At 49.0% G+C, this 17,917-nt stretch overlaps 1 protein-coding gene across 6 annotated transcripts in view; it reads right to left on the bottom strand.

Annotated features, from left to right (window-relative positions):
* Positions 1-10,138, bottom strand: part of CHKA (choline kinase alpha) — a 61,356-nt gene extending 51,218 nt beyond the window's left edge. For 2 of the 6 annotated variants that reach the window (XM_067748057.1, XM_067748058.1), the window contains exon 1: positions 9,520-10,114. In XM_067748057.1, coding sequence (XP_067604158.1) covers positions 9,520-9,848 — 329 coding nt within the window. In that variant the 5' untranslated portion in view covers positions 9,849-10,114. Of the gene's footprint in view, positions 1-9,519 lie in introns of all 6 variants that reach the window. The other 4 variants (XM_067748056.1, XM_067748055.1, XM_067748060.1 and 1 more) reach the window with 4 other exon arrangements.
* Between the last annotated feature and the right edge of the window lie 7,779 nt (positions 10,139-17,917).

Genomic DNA, 17,917 nt, shown 5'->3' with positions numbered 1-17,917 from the left:
ATCTTTAAGAGTGTGTGGGGGCTTCCCTGGTGGCGCAGTGGTTGAGAGTCCACCTGCTGATGCAGGGGACACGGGCTCGTGCCCCGGTCCAGGAAGATCCCACATGCTGCGGAGCAGCTGGGCCCGTGAGCCATGGCCACTGAGCCTGCGCGTCCGGAGCCTGTGCTCCGCAACAGGAGAGGCCACAACAGTGAGAGGCCCGCGTACGGCAAAAAAAAAAAAAGAGTGTGTGGGACAGCTTCCCTGGTGGCGCAATGGTTAAGAATCTGCCTGCCAATGCAGGGGGCACGGGTTCGAGCCCTGGTCCCGGAAGATCCCACATGCCACGGAGCAACTAAGCCCGTGAGCCACAACTACTGAGCCTGCGCTCTGGAGCCCATGAGCCACAACTACTGAGCCTGTGTGCCACAACTACTGAAGCCCGCATGCTGCAACTGCTGAAGCCCATGCGCCTAGAGCCCGTGCTCTGCAACGAGAAGCCACCGCAATGAGAAGCCCACGAACCACAATGAAGAATAGCCCCCGCTCGCCGCAACTAGAGAAAGCCTGCGCACAGCAACGAAGACCCAACACAGCCAAAAATAAATAAATAAAATAAATAAATTTATTAAAAAAAAAAAAAGAGTGTGCAGGACAGAGAAAAGCTCAGTCTTCAGTCCTCTGCTCCAGGCTGCTCAACCTCAGCACTGTCCACATTCAGGGCACGGAGAGGAAGTGCTGTCCTGAGCACTGTAGGGTGTTGAGCAGTATTCCTGCCCTCTACCCACTAGATGCCAGTAATACCACCACCACCACCACCACGAAATCGTGACAATCAAAAATGTGTCTGGGGGCTTCCCTGGTGGCGCAGTGGTTGAGAGTCCGCCTGCCAATGCAGGGGATGCGGGTTCGTGCCCCAGTCCGGGAGGATCCCATGTGCCGTGGAGCGGCTGGGCCTGTGAGCCATGGCCGCTGAGCCTGCGCGTCCTGAGCCTGTGCTCCGCAACGGGAGAGGACACAACAGAGAGAGGCCCCCATACCGCAAAAAAAAAAAAAATGTGTCCAGACATTACCAAACGTCCCTCAGAAAGTACTTCTAAAATACCCATTTCAAGCCACCAACCTTAGCATCCTTGGGACACAGCACACCTCTGCCTCCTCTTCCCACCTGAAAGGTCCTTCCACCTCTCAGAGTTCAGGGATGCTCCCACTTTCTCCACAAAGTGCCCCACAGCCCTTCTAGCCCACATGGACCTCCTGGGCCTTATGTTTTTATTGTTTCATCACCAGGCCCTAGACTACTGTGATATTCAACAAAAAAAGTACTAGGCACAATGAGATGATTGAATGTTGATTTACAGGGAGATGGCAGTCTGGTTGTGGATGCAAGATTGGCTAATGCAAAGCTAAAGATGAGGGCTGTCCTAGGGCGGTAAAAGATTCCCTGCCAGTGGACAGAGGATGGTGAGATCATGGAGGGAGTCTAGGCTGACTGCCAGGCTCCGCCAGAGAGGAAACCAAGGAAGGAGGTGGTGGGCATAAGGGTCAGAGATGAGCAAGCCAAGAGACTAGACTGAAGAAAAGAACTCCTGGAGTTAATAAGCAATTATAGCAAGGTTATGTGATACAAGGTTAATATACAAAAATCAGTTGCTTTCCTGTATACCAGCAATGAACAAGTAGACAATGAAATTAAAGACGTGTTACCATTTACATTAGCACCCCCCCCAAATTAAATACTGAGGTATAAATCTAACAAAATATGTACAAGATCTATATGAGGAAAACTACAAAATTCTAACGAAAGATATCAAAGAACTAAATAAATGGAGAGATATTCCATGTTTGTGAACAGGAAGACTCAATATTGTCAAGATGTCAGTTCTTCCCTACTGGATTTATAGATTCAATGCAATCCCAATAAAAATCCCAGCAAGTTACTTGGTGCATATCAACAAACTGATTCTAAAGTTACATGGGGAAGCAAAAGACCTAGAACAGCCAACTCAATACTAAAGAAGAACAAAGTCTGAGGACTGATCGTACAGATTTCAAGACTTACTATAAAGCTACAGGAATCAAGATAGCGTGATACTGGCCAAAACAAAAAAAAAACAGACAAATAAATCAATGGAACAGAATGCAGAGGCCAGAAACAGACCCACATCAATACAGTTAACTGATCTTGACAAAGAGCAAAAACAATACTGTGGAGAAAGGATAGTCTTTTCAACAAAAGGTGCTGGAAGGACTGGACAGCCCCAGCCAAAAAAATGAAATCTAGACACAGACCTTATACCTTCACAAAAATTAACTCAAAATGGATCATTGACCTAAATGTAAGATGCAAAACTATAAAACTAGAACATAACATTAAAGAAAATCTAGTTGACCTTGGGTATGGTGATGATGTTTTAGATACAACTTCAGAGACATGATCCTTGAAAGAAATAACTGATAAGCTGGACTTCATTAACATTAAAAAATTCTCCTCTGCAAAAGACACTATCGAGAATGCAAAGCAAGCCATTAATTGGAAGGAAATATTTGCAACAGACATCTGATAAAGGACTATTATCCAAAACATTCAAAGAACTCTTGAAATTCAACAATAAGAAAACAACCTGATTAAAAATGGGCGGGGGCTTCCCTGGTGGCGCAGTGGTTTGAGAGTCCGCCTGCCGATGCAGAGGACGCGGGTTTCTGCCCCGGTCCGGGAGGATCCCACATGCCGCAGAGTGGCTGGGCCCGTGAGCCATGGCCACTGAGCCTGCGTGTCCGGAGCCTGTGCTCCGCAACGGGAGAGGCCACAACAGTGAGAGGCCCGCGTACCGCAAAAAAAAAAAAAAAAAATGGGCGGAAGATCCAAGCAACCACCTGAGCAAGGAAGATACACAGATCTTTTCCTGTGCAAATAAGCACATCTTTTCCTGTGCAAATAAGCACAGGAAAAGATGCTCAACATCATTTGCCATTAGAGAATCACAAATTAAAACAAGATACTACTACACACCTAGCAGAATGGCCAAAATCCAGAATACTGACAACACCAAATGCTGGAGGATGTGGAACAACAGGAACTCATTCACTGCTGGTGGCGATGCAAAATGGTGCAGCCCCTTTGGAAGACGGTTTGGCAGCTTCTTACCAAACTAAACATACTCTTACCATATAATCCAGCACCTGGGCTTGTTGGTATTTACCCAAATGAACTGAAAACATGTCCAGAGAAAAACCTGCACACAGATGTTCATAACAGCTGTATTCCTAACTGTCAAAACTTGGAAGCAATCAAGACATCCTTCAGGGACTTCTCTGGCGGTCCAGTGGTTAAGATTTCACCTTCCAAGGCAGGGGGTACGTGTCTGATCCCTTGTCAGGGAGCTAAGATCCCACATGCCTTGGGGCCAAAAAACCAAAACACAGATCAGAAGCAATATTGTAACAAATTCAATAAAGACTTAAAAAAAAAAAGATATCCTTCAGCAGGCAAATGGATAAACCGTGGTACGCCCATACAATGGAATATGATTCAGCACTAAAACAAAATATGCTATCAAGCCATGAAAAGACACAGAGCAAACTTAAATGCATATTATTAAATGAAAGAAGACAATCTGAAAAGGCTATACTGTATGATTCCAACCATATGACATTCTAGAAAAGGCAAAACTATGGAGACACTAAAAAGATCAGGGTTTGAGGGGAGGGAGGGATAAATCGGCAGAGGACAGAGGACTTTCTGGGCCACGAGGCTATTCTGTAGGATCCTACAATGGTGGATATAGTACACATCATTATACATTCGTCCAAACCTGTACAAGGTACACCGCCAAGAGTGAACCCTAATGTAAACTGTGGACTTTGGGTGATAATGACGTGTCAGTGGAGGTTCGTGGACTGTGACAAATGTACCACTGCAGGAGAAGAATGATGTCAGCAGTGAGAGGCTGTGGGGGGAGGAGGGTATAATGGGAACTCTCTGTACTTTCTGCCCAATTTGGTTGTGAATCTAAAACTGCTCTAAAAAAAGTTAAGTTTATTAATTTTTTTTACAAAAAAAGTAAGGCCCCTTAAGGGACCAAATTTTCACAGTGTGTAGTAAAAACAAAGTGTAAATGAAACTTTATCTTGAAAAATGGAACAGAATTATTTATGTCTTTACATGTAACATAATTTAGATTATCAAAGTAACTATGTACATATAAAGGAAATCAAGTAGGGAGTTTTGGCATAATTTTTCCAAAACCCTTTAAGATAGCACCATAAAGCACAATTCACTCCTTCTTTGACTTTTACTGTATACTTTTGCAAACACAGCTGAGGACTTTGCCAGTCTTTTCAAGGCCCTCTCTGTCTTTTGATATTTAAATGATCTGATTTTGAAGGGCCCATGGTACCATCTATCCTATCATTTCTCAACTCGTAGTGGGTCTGTGGGGAGATGTGTGTAAAACTTTAATAGTCCACAAACATTTCTTTCATCAAACTTCATGATATCTTGCATCTTTTGCAAGATTTACAATTTCATTTCACAACTCACTGTGACTGTTCTATCCACCAGCAATGAGCGTGATAATAACAAACATTGATTTGATGGGCAGAAACAGAAGCTAGTGTTCAGCTGTGATGTCCGGGCATGGACAAAATTTCCAAGTGGTCAGTACATTAATGACAATTTTCATGTTACAGTAATTTTTATCTTTCCCTATACCACTCATAGCTGGAGGGACTCAGGCAACCAGTAGTCTGATTACAAAGAGCCCTATCATCACATTAGGAGGACAGCAAAGAAGCCAATTTAAGCGAAAATCCAGGTGCTAAAGTCAGGCACTCTTCTACTACTGGAGATACAAAGATGAACACGACATGCCCTCTAGGAATTCAGTCTAACAGACTTGAACGAGTGAACACACATAATGTGGTAAGTGCTGTGACATAAAGATGTGTATGCATGAAGTGGTATGGAAGAAACCTAAATGAGGAAGAAACTAATTCTCTCTGGCTCTCTAAGTTAGGCCTTGAAGGAGGTATTTTAAAAGCAGACACCAGGGGGTTTCCCTGGTGGTGCAGTGGTTAAGAATCCGCCTGCTGGTGTAAGGGACACAGGTTGGAGCCCTGGTCCAGGAAGATCCCACATGCTGCGGAGCAACTAAGCCCGCGCGCCTAGAGCCGGTGCTCCGCAGCAAGAGAAGCCACCGCAATGAGAAGCCCACACACCGCATCAAAGAGTAGCCCCCGGTCACTGCAACTAAAAGAAAGCCCATGTGCAGCAACAAGGACCCAACACAGCCAAAAATTAAATAAATAAATAAATTTATTAAAAAAAAAAAAAAGGCAGATACCAGGCTGCCAGGATGTAGGAGAATGTAGAAGCAAATGTAGGAGCAAAGAAAGGTCTGGAGACTGAAAACACAAAGCTCATTCAAGAAGTGCAAGGACAAGTGTAACTAGCTCACTGTTAGTTGCTGCTGGTTAGGGGAAAGGAATGATTTTAAAACAGCAACAAAAAAAGAACCACCCTGAAAAATTAAGGCTGGGGCCCAAGTATAAACCATGCAAACAAGTTTGGATTTTATTCTCTAGCTACAGGACGCCACAGTAAACTTTTAAACAAAGGAGTCAGGATATTTGAGAAATCCCTGGCAATGGGATACAGAATGGAGGGGGGGTGGCCACCCAAAGCACAAGGATATCCACAGGTGCCTCCTGTTACAGGGTCTAAGCAAGGACAGCGGGCCTGGAGCAGACCGGAGGTGTGGGCACAAGAGCAGTTCACTAGGGTTTAGTTGCCACCGAGTGCTGAGGAGGGCTTTCTGAGCCAATGCAAAGGGTGAGAAATAATCCTGAGGCACCAGCCAGCTGCTGTTAATAACTCAAAGAAAAGAAGCAGGAGAAACATATTCCAGGGTGGGGAGGGGCAGAAGGGTCAAGTGTGGGATGGACTGGATGGGCTGCGCTGAGGCGGGCACCCAGCAAAGAGCCGGGGCTGGAGAGACGGATCAGGAACACGTGACAGCCAGAACCTGTACATGGACTGGCTATGGGGGGCCACTGAATTTCAACCAAGTGTATATCTTTCCCCACTTGAACTACCTCTTTTGCCTTTTTTTTAAAGCTAGGCATCACTCACTTTCCCATATCCTAAATCACCTCTTTTCTCCTTGTTAAACTCACTCCATAACTACATTCTATTCCAGAAAACAGGACTGAGGCAGTGTATCACACCACACAACATTATTTTAAAAGGTCCACCAAACCAAAAGGAAAGCTGTGTCTTCCAAGACCACTGATTCCTGGAGAAAACAAACAAAACATCCTTGATGAAATAAAAATTCATATTTTAAGGCAAGACAAGAAAAATTTAAACACAAAATTTTTCTCTGCCCATTTGGCCTCCTCCCTCCCCTCTGGCATGCATCGCGCATCTACGTTATGTGTTAACCAGACCTCCCCAATGACAGAAATACCTGCTCAACCATAAAGATCAATTTTTCTTCTTCTGGAGCCAACCATGTAACTCCTTTCCCAATCCTGTTAGGGGTCACAATGACCCACCACTCACTCACCTTGCACTTGAAGACATCTTTGGTGAACTTCACATACAATGCCAGTATATTATTTCCCTTAAAGACAGCAACTGGCCCAGAACAGACTGGTCAGACGACCTGGGGTGATACTGGGCCAAACCTAATGGAAGTTCTTAGCTTAAATACTTACTTATGATCTTATTAATGTCACTAGCTATATTACCAGTATTCTGCCTATTTTACAAGATTACTGTTTCTTGCATTACCAAGTGTGTGACTAAGCCTCCAATAAAATTAATGATGATTAGCCAACTTGAAATGATTGACCAAACTTACAGTTCTATAAGACCAACGATTATAACAGTATAGCTCTAGATATGGGAAGAAGCAACAAGAAGGAACCTTTGGGGTTTCCCTGGTGGCGCAGTGGTTAAGAAGCCACCCGCCAATGCAGGGGACACAGGTTCGAGCCCTGGTCCAGGAAGATCCCACATGCCGCAGAGCAAGTAAGCCCGTGCGCCACAACTACTGAGCCTGCGCTCTAGAGCCCGCGAGCCACAACTACCGAGTCCGTGTGCCACAACTACTGAAGCCTGCGTGCCTAGAGCCCGTGCTCCTCAATAAGAGAAGCCCGCGAACCGCAACGAAGAGTAGCCCCTGCTCGCCACAACTAGAGAAAGCCTGTGCACAGCAATAAAGACCCAACGCAGCCAAAAATAAATAATTAAAAAAAAAATTTTTTTTTTAAAGAAGAAGGAAACTTTTCCTGGAGCATAACAGACTACTAAGATAGGTGGTCCAGAGGCTTTTCGCTACTGTTAACAGGGCCTAGTCCACTAACAGCACACTGAGTGGCCTATCAACAAAATCTTCCCCTGGCCTGGGAATGAGCATTCTTAACGCAGTGGGACAGACTGGTCACGAAATGCCTCCCAAACCTTGGTTGAAATTACAACCGAAAGGGAAGGGGCTGCAGAATAAAGAATCCTGCCCACTATCCAGTTCAACGAGAATCAAATCATTAGCCACTGTAGTTGCTGACTTACAATACACCCTGAAAGGAATTCAGGGCAAAGATCAGGATGAAGTACTCCATGCCCTCAGAAAAATGACAGAACTGACCCTCAGAGAGATATTATATTTTCTGTAGAAATTTTTTATCCTTGCACCTTCCCACACTTAGAAAGGCACTAACAGCATTAATTAAGAAGTCATTCCTCATGACTAGCAGCCACCTTCTGCTGAGATGTGAGCTCGACTGCACGCACCCCCTGTGCAACAATCACATATATTTGGGCCTCCCCCTTTACCTCTTCAGAACAGTTCTCAGAGCTCTCGGAGAGGCTGTCTCCGGGTTATAATCCTCAGTCTGACTTGAATAAAATTTTCCATTTCCTTAGATTGACTACCGATCAGTTTTTTCATCGGCATCCTCAAAGCTTTTAGAATGTCAGGTTTGAGCAAAAACACAAAGGTTTATCTAATGAGTGACACTCCCCAGAAAAGCACCTCAAAAACATCTTACAGCTGGATCCAGGGTAGCCGAAACGTTTTCATAGGCAACAGGCAAGAGCACTGGAGTAGGAGGTGGGTTCAAGAGACCAGGCAGCTCACTGTGATGTCAGCACAGAGCCACTGACCTCAGGCAAGTCACTGCCCCTCTACGTTTTCCACTTTACAGCTGGACGACCTGACGATCACATGGCCTCGGATGATCTTCTCACTGAGAATTTTCAGGCCTAACTAAATGTGATAGTTTGGGAGACAGTTTCATTTCAGGAAAAAAACAAAGGTTTCATTAAGCAATTCTTTGGTTTTCTTTTCTCTTTCTACCTTTATGATTCTCACTGCTCCTAGGCATATCTGTAAGAGAGGCCACAGGCACAAAAAGAAAGTGAAGCTCAGTTAATTTTGCTGCATTTGCAGCTCTGGCGAAGCACTGGGCAGAGAAAAGGAATCAAATGACTAAAACTGGATTTGGGGCTTATCGGTGGCAGCCAGCCAGCGAGCCAGTTTCTAGATACTGCACTCAACCTGGTCAACCAGTTACAAGAAAATTAGCAGAAAAAGAAAACATTTTTTTTTTTGCAGTACGCTGCTGTGGCCTCTCCCGTTGCGGAGCACAGGCTCCGGACGCGCAGGCTCAGTGGCCATGGCTCACGGGCCCAGCTGCTCCGCAGCATGTGGGATCTTCCCGGACCGGGGCACGAACCTGCGTCCCCTGCATCGGCAAGCGGACTCTCAACCACTGCGCCACCAGGGAAGCCCAAGAAAACACATTTTTAAAGGTCTCAGTAGAAGTAAGCCCACTAAATGTTAAGTGATCATCTCATGGGAGCAGGATGGACAAAAACCAGTTTATCTTTTGCTGTTAAGTCTGAATACATACACGCTTACTTTTTTTGTAATTTAAACTTATGATTAGTTTTTTTAAGCTTAAAAGAGGGGGGGGAATTCTTTCTACCTCACTCTTAGTTATTTTTTGAGCCACACATCCTAACTTTGGCTGGTCACACACCTACATGTCTGAGCGGTTAGCGGGGAACTAACAAACGTCACCCCTTCACCCCTAACAAATGTCTCTTTCAGTGGGAAAAACCTAATCATGGACTTGAAGAACTAAAAGTAAGTCACCAAGTGATTTTTTTAAGCCAGCCAAAACATCCCTCCTTCATTCAAGGCCCTAAACCCAAAGGGACTTGCTAGACACAGTTTAAGCTTCTGGACAAAATGTACTTTGTGATTGAACAGTACTGTTCTCCTTAGAAGAGACCTGTTTTGCCACGAAAGCGGCATGTTTTCAACAGCCTGCCTTCTGGAGGGTCTTCGGGGGCCCGTTTCACGGGATTTGGCCTGGATTTCACAAAGGCTCCTGAAAGGTGGCTTCGCGGGTCGCAGAGCCCCCGGCTCCGCCCCCGACCTCAGACTCCGCCCCCGGCCCTCGTCACCCGACCGCGTCCGCGAAGCCCTCCCTCCCTCACGCCCGCCCCGGCGCGCCGCCGACACCGACCTGATGACACTGATGTGGAACTGGTCCTCGCGAAGGCCCCGCCAGGCGCCGGACAGGAACTCTTTGCACCACAGATAGGCCCTGCGCCGCGTCCTGGGCTCGGGCTGATCGTCGGCCGGCGGCGGCGGGGGCAGCGGCAGCGGCGGCGGCGGCGGGGGCAGCGCGAGCTGCGGCTGCCGCCCGCCCAGCTGCTTGGGCTCGAGGTCACTGGCGGCGTCGCGCTGCTGCCCCACGCCGGGCGCCGGGGTCGCGCTGCCGCTGCCGCAGCTCAGCAGCAGCCCGAGCGGCGAGGGCTCCGCCTCGCTCCCGTTGCAGAACTTGGTCTTCATGCCGGGCAGGCGGCCGAGGAGGCGCGGTCGGCCGCAACACGAGAGCACGAGGCTCAGGATCCGGCTGGACGCCCCCCTCACGGAGACCGGGCGCGGAGGCCGCTCGCCCGCTCGCTGACGGGCAGGCCGGGGGCGGCGGCGGTTGGGGGGCCGGCGGGCGGTCGCGGGGCGGCGGCGGCGGCGGCGTGGAAGCGGCAAGTGGCGGGCGACGGCGGCGCTCGCCTGATTCTGCTGGCCGTGGCGCTCGCTCCTGTACTGCCGCCGCACGAGGAGCGCCGGCCGCGTCACAGCCCGCCCTCGCGCTCGCCGCTGATTGGCCGCCGTCCGTCGGCCTGGCGCATCACAACCGCCTCCGCCCTCGCCACGCCGCCTCCCCATTGGCTGCGGCAGCACACGGCCTCCCCCCGCTGTCTCGTTTCCTGCGGCCTGGGGAGGCGGGGCCTCGAGGGGGCGGAGCGTCGAGCCGGTGCTGGGGTCGCGAGGATGGAGAAAGCTAGCGAGGCGGGGGGGGGGGGGGGGGGGGGGCTCCCCGAGTGGGGGCGGGGGCTGCGCGGCCCTTGAACCTCGGGGGAGCCAGAACTTGGCTTTGGTGGCCGAAACTTTGTTTGACTCCTCGAATCCTGCAGGACATCAGAGGCCGGGGCCTGGCAGCGGGCAGTTAGGAAGCCGGTCCCTGGAGGCTGGCTTCTCTTTCCGCATGACCTTGGGCGAGGCACCTCCTTCTGCAGCTCCGTGCGTGTGTTTTTATAACACTTCCCAGCGCCGGCTTAGCTCCCTGCGAGGCGCGGCCACGCCCCGTCCAAGCTGGAGCCTGAGAAATTATTGTCCCCGGGTCACGCCCGAAAGGGGGAAGAAGCGACTGGTTCAAGGCCGCACAGCTGGCCGCGGAGCCCTCTGAAGCCTCCTGCAGCCTCAGTTTCCCTGTCCGTGGTGCTGAGGATGCCAGGGCCTAGAGGCTCGGGGCGGGCGGAGCGGCATCCCCGCAGCCGCCCTGAGTACTGGCCAAAGGTGAGTGCCACGGGGCTGCTGGCTTTGTGGGTGCCGCCCCGCCCGCCCCCACGCTGGAGGCAGCCCCGTGACTGTGTGTAACGCACCTTTGCCCGCGGAGGGGAGGCAAGGGCCCCTGCTCGCATTTACCACATTTACTGCCCCATGTCCCTCACTCCTCTCACCCCGCCGCCCCAATCCTTTCCGAAAGCATTTGGAGTATGGATAAATTTTTAAATTACAGACCCTGTTTTTACCGGGCATGAGCTGGGACAAGAGGGTTCCCTGGCTGCTTAGGAAATTCAGCGCCTGGCATGCAGGAAATGGCTTCTACGTGGGGATTTCACAGTCTTCGGGAAGAAAACATCTCTCTTTAGCAGTGTGCACTTGGCTGAACTTGCTCCAAGAAAAATGCGCTCATTGAACAAAAGGATTATGATGAAAGGGGACTTTTGTCAAGGCAGCTGTGGAGGTGGGCCTGGACATTGAACTGGAGGGAGCTGGGAGCCATCCAGCATGGAGGAGGGGGCAGAGTAGGAGTCCCATTGGATGTTGGAAAAGCTGAGAAATCAAGGTCTCCAGTCAGGCCGTTTAGATAAGGGAGCCAAGGACTTTGTCTAAAAATACCAGCCCTCAGATGGTGGGGCTGTGTCTACGTTCTGCCCAGGTGACAGGCCTTTATCGCAGTGTCCCGTGACAGCAGCCTGGTAATCCCAGAGGAGTGCCAGAAACCTGGCCAGGAGGAAGGGGCACAGGAAGTAGGGGTTGAGCCTCTGTCGTTTCAAGCCTGGTTTAGGCTACTAGAACCCACAGACCCCTTTATGGGATCGCAGTTCCCTGTGGGAATAAAAAATTGCCTCATTAAAAGTGTTGGAAAGTTATATCTGTTACTGCTTCCATTTAATGGATATGAAGACTGAGTCCTGCGGAGGCTGAACAACTCAGGTGAGGCCCCTTGGCTAAGGTGAGGAGCCGGGCAGGTGTCCTGGCTCCTTTGTGTGAAGAGCACCATGTCCATATGGACAAAACTTCCCTCCCCTACAGTCAAACTAAAGTCCTGGACTGAGCTCTCAATGGCCCGTCCTTGGCCTGGCCAGTCAGGGCCCACCCTTAGCACCGGCGTGATCAATTCCATGCAACACCTCCAAAGCAGAAACTGAGGAGCTTGGCGTATAGTAATGCTAAACTATTAGGTTTTACATTAGGGGTGTTTGAGCTAGTTGAGAAGGCATCTCTACCAGGCAGTCAGGAGCCTCAGGCTGCTTACCTCTGCAAGGGGCATAATAATATCAACTTTCCAGAGTCATCTGTGATGGTGTATACAGCACACGGTAGGTGCTCAGGAAAAGTGCCAGGCATATCACCACCCGAAGGAGAAATCCAGAAAGGTAAATATGCCCATGACCCTTGAGGTAGCAACCCCATTCTCAAGACTTCCTCCCAAGAAAAGAAGTCATTGACAGCAAAAAGCCCTGTGCATAAAACTGGCCATCACCGTGTTCTCTCACTGAAGAAAGCTGGAAATAACCTAAATGTTTGTCTAGTGCCCTGGACTGGGCTAGAAAGGATGTTGGTGTATCAGACAGCAGTGAAGTTGGTAAGCAGGGTTCATTTTCCACACATTTCTCTAGTGCCTTCAGTGTGCCAGCCAGAGGACTTGGCAGTACTGGGCAGTGAGGAAACCAGCTATGCCTGGCCCCTGCTCCAATCTGGACTAGCAGTACTGCCCACCCCACGCCACCCTCTCCCTCTCCCCTCACCCTTGTTAGTTGCTCTATTGTGTATTGTCTGTGTCCCCACCGGACTGCAACCTCCAGGAAAGCAGGGACCTAAGTGTCTAGTTCTCCATCACAGTGCCCAGCAGGCCCTGAGGTTTGTAGGCCCTCGGAAGTATTTGCTGAACAAATGAAGTCCTGGCTCAGCACTTCCTAACTGTATGACTCTGGGTTGAGCCTCAGTTTCCTCAGCTGTAACATGGGGGTTATAATCCGCAGGGCACAGGGTTGTTGTGAGGGAGAGCGAGAGGACGTACAGGAAGTGTGCGGTGAGCAGGACCCCCCGCCCCGTATTGTTGTTACGTGCAACGTGCTGCATGGCGTGGCTTCTTGGCCAGCAGCTGGCATTCGGTGATGAATAATGCACACACTTGTAGCAACTCAGCCTCGGAAGACAATGTCATATGAGAAAAGAATGCAAACTGGAATGTACATTCTGATGACCAAAATGTGATCATTTATGCACGAAGCTGGACGAAGCTTGGAGAGAAATTTGCTATGGCAGCCACTGGTGCTGGAGAGAGTGTGTTCCAAGTGTAAAATCTTTTCTTGTAGGACATCGGAAAAAATGGTCCAAAAGCTCCTTGATGCTGAATTCTGAGAGCAGACACACGGTGTGGGTGATGTGCCTTGGACAGCTTAGAGGCGGGAGACTGGGGGGTCCCTGTCCAGTCTCTGACATTCCTGCAGACTGGTTCCTCTGGTCTGGCCTGAGGAACCTGGCAGAGGAGTCACCAGGGCCACTGGGCAGACCAGGGGCCTCCCCCAAGGAACAAAGGGATCCACTCAGGGGCCCCAGCCCTGCCACCAGCTCCAGCTGCAAGGCCTGTTCCTAGGAAAGGCTTTGTGCGTCTACCTCCCCTCAAAAGAGAGGGGCCACTTGTCAAGCACTTGGTACGAGCGGGACCTGTGCAAGCCCCTTACTTGTATCCAGCATCTTTGAACTTTCACTGCCAGCAGTGTGGTGAGTGTCATTAGCACTTCGTCTCTCAGGTGCGATGGTTTACCAGGAGGTAAAACCATTTGTCCAAGGCAGGCAGCTAGTAAGGACAGGACCCAGGACCCACCCAGGACTCTGCTCTCTGAATGTAGGAGAACCCCATCCTTCTGCACCAAAAACACCTTTGACCCAGAAAGTCCAAGGCACTTGGCACAGTGGGAGTTCCCTAGAGGGCTGGAGAAGGACAGCCCTGTGTCTGTGGACAGCTGGGACTTTTCCATTCTTTGAGGCTCCTAGCACTTTCAAAAATGAAGAAATGCAGGCATAACTTTTTTTATTGCTCCTCACAAATACATTTTTCCCAAATGGAAGGTTTGTGGCAACCCTGCATAGAGCAGGTCCATTGGTAGCATTTTTCCAACAGCATTTGTTCACTTCATGTCTGTGTCACGTTTTGGTAATGTTGGCAGTATTTCAAACTTTTATTATATTTGCCACTGTGATCTGTGATCACTGATCTTTGATGTTTTTGTGGACAAAAAATATTGCCCGCTATTTCAGTAAGGACAGCTGTGCTCACCACCCCCTCCCAGGCTACACTCAAGACCCGGCACCCCAACTTCAGCTCTGAGCCTTAAAATATTAACGTGAGCTCAGAGAGATCAATGGACTGAAATCCTACCTGCTCAAGATTGGGTTACAAAGCAGAAACACAGATGTAGAGAACAAACGTATGGACACCAAGCGGGGGTGGGGGAGGTGAATTGGGAGATTGGGATTGACATATATATACTTACATGTATAAAATAGATAACTAATAAGAACCTGCTGTATAAAAAAAATAAGAAAAAAAAGATTGGGTTACAGCCCTGCCAGCAGTGTGACATGGAACTGGGCCCCTTCACTCAGTGCCTGGGTTTGGCCCCAGTCCAGGCTGCTCTGTCAGCTAGAGACTTGGCAGGCCAGCAGCTTCCAGAGGTCTCAGCCTTTCTCAGAGGCATCCTTCTACCATACACCTGGCCTCAATGCTTCAAGGCCACAGGTAGGACCTAGGGCCCAGAGAGTTTAATGAAAGCAGGTGACTTGTATGCCCATGCGTCCGGTGGATGGGACAGGCCCTCGCCCCATACCCCATATGCAGGTATCCTGAGTATATAGCATTAGACGTAAAAACCTGTCTTTGGAACTTTTGCCTCCACCAACTGTGTGACCTAGGACAAGTTACCTACCCCTCTATACCAGATGGAGATAATTGTTCCTACCCTACAAGTTTGTTGGGGGGAGTCATGGAAGCCAGCAGGGAAAGGGCTGGGCTCAAAGTCAAGGACACACAAAGGGTAGCTGTGCCCTTCTACTGATTGTTCTCTGGATTCCCAGAGACTGGCAGAGAGCAGCCATCATCTGTTGTTAGTAAGAGTGGCCCTGCAGCAACTCATCCCAAGTACCATGAGGGAAGCAAAGCCTGCAGGACCTCTGGCGATGCAGGGCCTCCCAGAAGTCTACCAGGGCCTGGGGACTTTTCCATTCTTTGAGGCTCCTAGCACTTTCAAAAATGAAGAAATGCAGGCGTAACTTGTTTTATTGCTCTCCACAAATACATTTTTCCCAAATGGAAGGTTTGTGGCAACCCTGCATGGAGCAAGTCTATTGGTAGCATTTCTCCAACAGCATTTGTTCACTTCATGTCTGTGTCACGTTTTGGTAATCTTGGCAATATTTCAAACTTTTATTATTATTATTATATTTGCCACTGTGATCTGTGATCAGTGATCTTTGATGTTTTTGTGGACAAAAAATATTGCCCGCTATTTCAGTAAAAAACAAATGCTGTGGCCATCAAGCCATCAACCACTGCAGCCTTCCCCTTGCATCGCACTGTGAGGGGAATTCAGGGTGGAGAATAACAGGATACTGGCCTTAGACAGCTAAGATGCCTGTCAAAGGAATGATTTCAACAAGCCCAGTCTCTTGCATCTTCCCGCACAGAGAAAAGCACTAAAATCATTAACTTGAGATGTCTGGTTTTTGTGATTAGCAGTAATCTTTTGATGTTTGACTATAAGTTGTTTTTTTTTTTTTCCCAACAAAAAAATCCTATATATCCCGGCTCCTTCCTTACCTCTTCGGAATGTTTCCTCAGAGCTATCTGAGAGGCTGTTTCCCAGACTGTAGTCCTCAGGAAGGTCCCCAAATGAAACATAACTCAGCTCTTAGGTTGTGCATTTTTTCAGTTGACCTTATACTGCAAAAAGTTTACCTCTCAGAGAAGGCTCAGATGATGGTTAGCATTTTCTAGCAATAAAGTATTTTTAAAAGTATGTGGATGAAGAATGTCACCTGCCATATTAGTGAACAAAGGATGTTGTGGCTGTCAAACCATCAGCCCTTGCAGCTGCACCCAACGGTGAACTCTGAGGGGATTCAGGATGGGAAAGAATAGGATGCTGGCCCTAGAGAGGTAAGGTGCATATCAAAGAAATTACTTCAGTGAGCCCAGACTCTTACATCTTCCCATACACAGAAAAGCACCAAATTCATTAACTTGAGATGTCTGATTTTCTTTAATTAACAGTAATCCTTTAATGTTCTGACTACCTGGTTTTTGTTGCAAAAATCCCTATATATCCTGGTTCCTCCCTTACTTCTTTGGAGCGATTCCTCCAAGCTGTCAGAATGTCCTCCCAATAAAACGTAATTCTCAACTTTTAAGCTGTGTGTTTTTTTTTCAGTTGACAGGGTGTACACTGTTTTTTTAGACATAATGCTACTGCATACTTAATAGACTACAGTATACTGTAAACATAACTTTTATATGCACTAGGAAACCAAAAAATTCATGTGACTCGCTTTATTGCGATATTTGCTTTATTGAGGTGGTCTGGAACCCAACCTGCAATATTTCCAAGGCATGCTGGTACCTCAACGTAATTATCAAAACTGGGGCATATTTGAAACACTGAATTTGAACGAATCAATGCTTTTAACACATATGCAAAGGGTCCTATACAAGATAATTTTACTGTTCACAAGCTAATAGCAGAATTAATCAAAAATAATTATGGTTTTGGGGGAGCACTGAAGTGGTACGGTGTGAAGAACGTTTTCAAGCCTGACCGTGTCTCTCTGATTATCCTTATTTAGAAATGACACCAGAAATCTAAATCTGAGGCCCTAGGGCACAGGAGGCCCTCCTGGGGCCCCAGTGGTAGACCCTGATAACGACTGTCCATCACTGTCCTGCAGTGATCCCTGGGGCACCCCTGAGTGCATTTCCTGTGTCCCCACAGCAGAGCCTTCCCAAGTCACCTTCCAATTTTGGTGAAAACCTGTCCCGTGGTTTTGTGCCCTACATGCCTTACTTTTATTTTATTTTATTTATTTATTTTTGGTTGCATTGGGTCTCCGTTGCTGTGCGCGGGCTTTCTCTAGTTGCGGCGAGCGGGAGCTACTCTTCGTAGCGGTGCACAGGCTTCTCATTGCAGTGGCTTCTCTTGTTGCGGAGCACGGGCTCTAGGCACGCGGGCTTCAGTAGTTGTGGCTCGTGGGCTCAGTAGTTGTGGCTCACGGGCTCTAGAGCGCAGGCTCAGTAGTTGTGGCACACAGGCTTAGTTGGTCTGTGGCATGTGGGATCTTCCTGGACCAGGGCTCGAACCTGTGTCCCCTGCATTGGCAAGAGGATTCTTAACCACTGTGCCACCAGGGTAGTCCCTGCTTTACTTTTTTATAACACAATAAATGCAGTTTTTAAAAGATCCCTGTTATGATGGAAGTCACACTGTGGGGACCAGACTCCTGGGCTAGCAGTCGGGAAACCTTTGTTCAGGAACTGCACCCCACTGGACTACTTTCTCCTTAGTCAGCCCTGGGCCCTGCAGGCTGGACTTGTGTCAGGTGGCCTTGGGATTACTCTCCTCTCTGTGGAGAAAAACGAGCAGGACCCAAGGGCCCCGTGAGCAGATGTGTAAGCTGAGGCCCAGGGGCACAGGAAGGAGGCAGTGGTTCTGCTTACCCAGGATGCCATGGCCGGCGCTGGGCCATCCCCACCCCGCATTCTCCAAGCTCAGGATCTGGCCTCTTCCTCCTGGGAGGAGATACCCTCGCCTGGATGCCCCGAGCTCTATCCCCAGCACCCTCCTTAGTGACCAGCTTGGACGCAAGGGAGCTGGCAGCCCCCAACTCCCACCCTGGCCTGAAGAAGCCTCCCAGAGGTGGGGCCCCCCTGGCAACACTCTGTGTGACCTTGGCCAGTACCAGAGCTTCTCAGGAGGCCATCTAACAGGGCAGAGGGAGGGTTGGTGTCAGGGAGGGGGACACGCGAATGAAGAAGGGGGAAGATGGTTTTGGAATCCACCGGGTTCTGGGAAGCA

This window comes from Pseudorca crassidens, chromosome 9 (genome assembly GCF_039906515.1).
Source record: "Pseudorca crassidens isolate mPseCra1 chromosome 9, mPseCra1.hap1, whole genome shotgun sequence".
NCBI classification, from domain to species: Eukaryota; Metazoa; Chordata; class Mammalia; order Artiodactyla; family Delphinidae; genus Pseudorca; species Pseudorca crassidens.
Note: the sequence above shows the minus strand (reverse complement) of the source record. Positions and strands in the feature narration are given on the sequence as shown.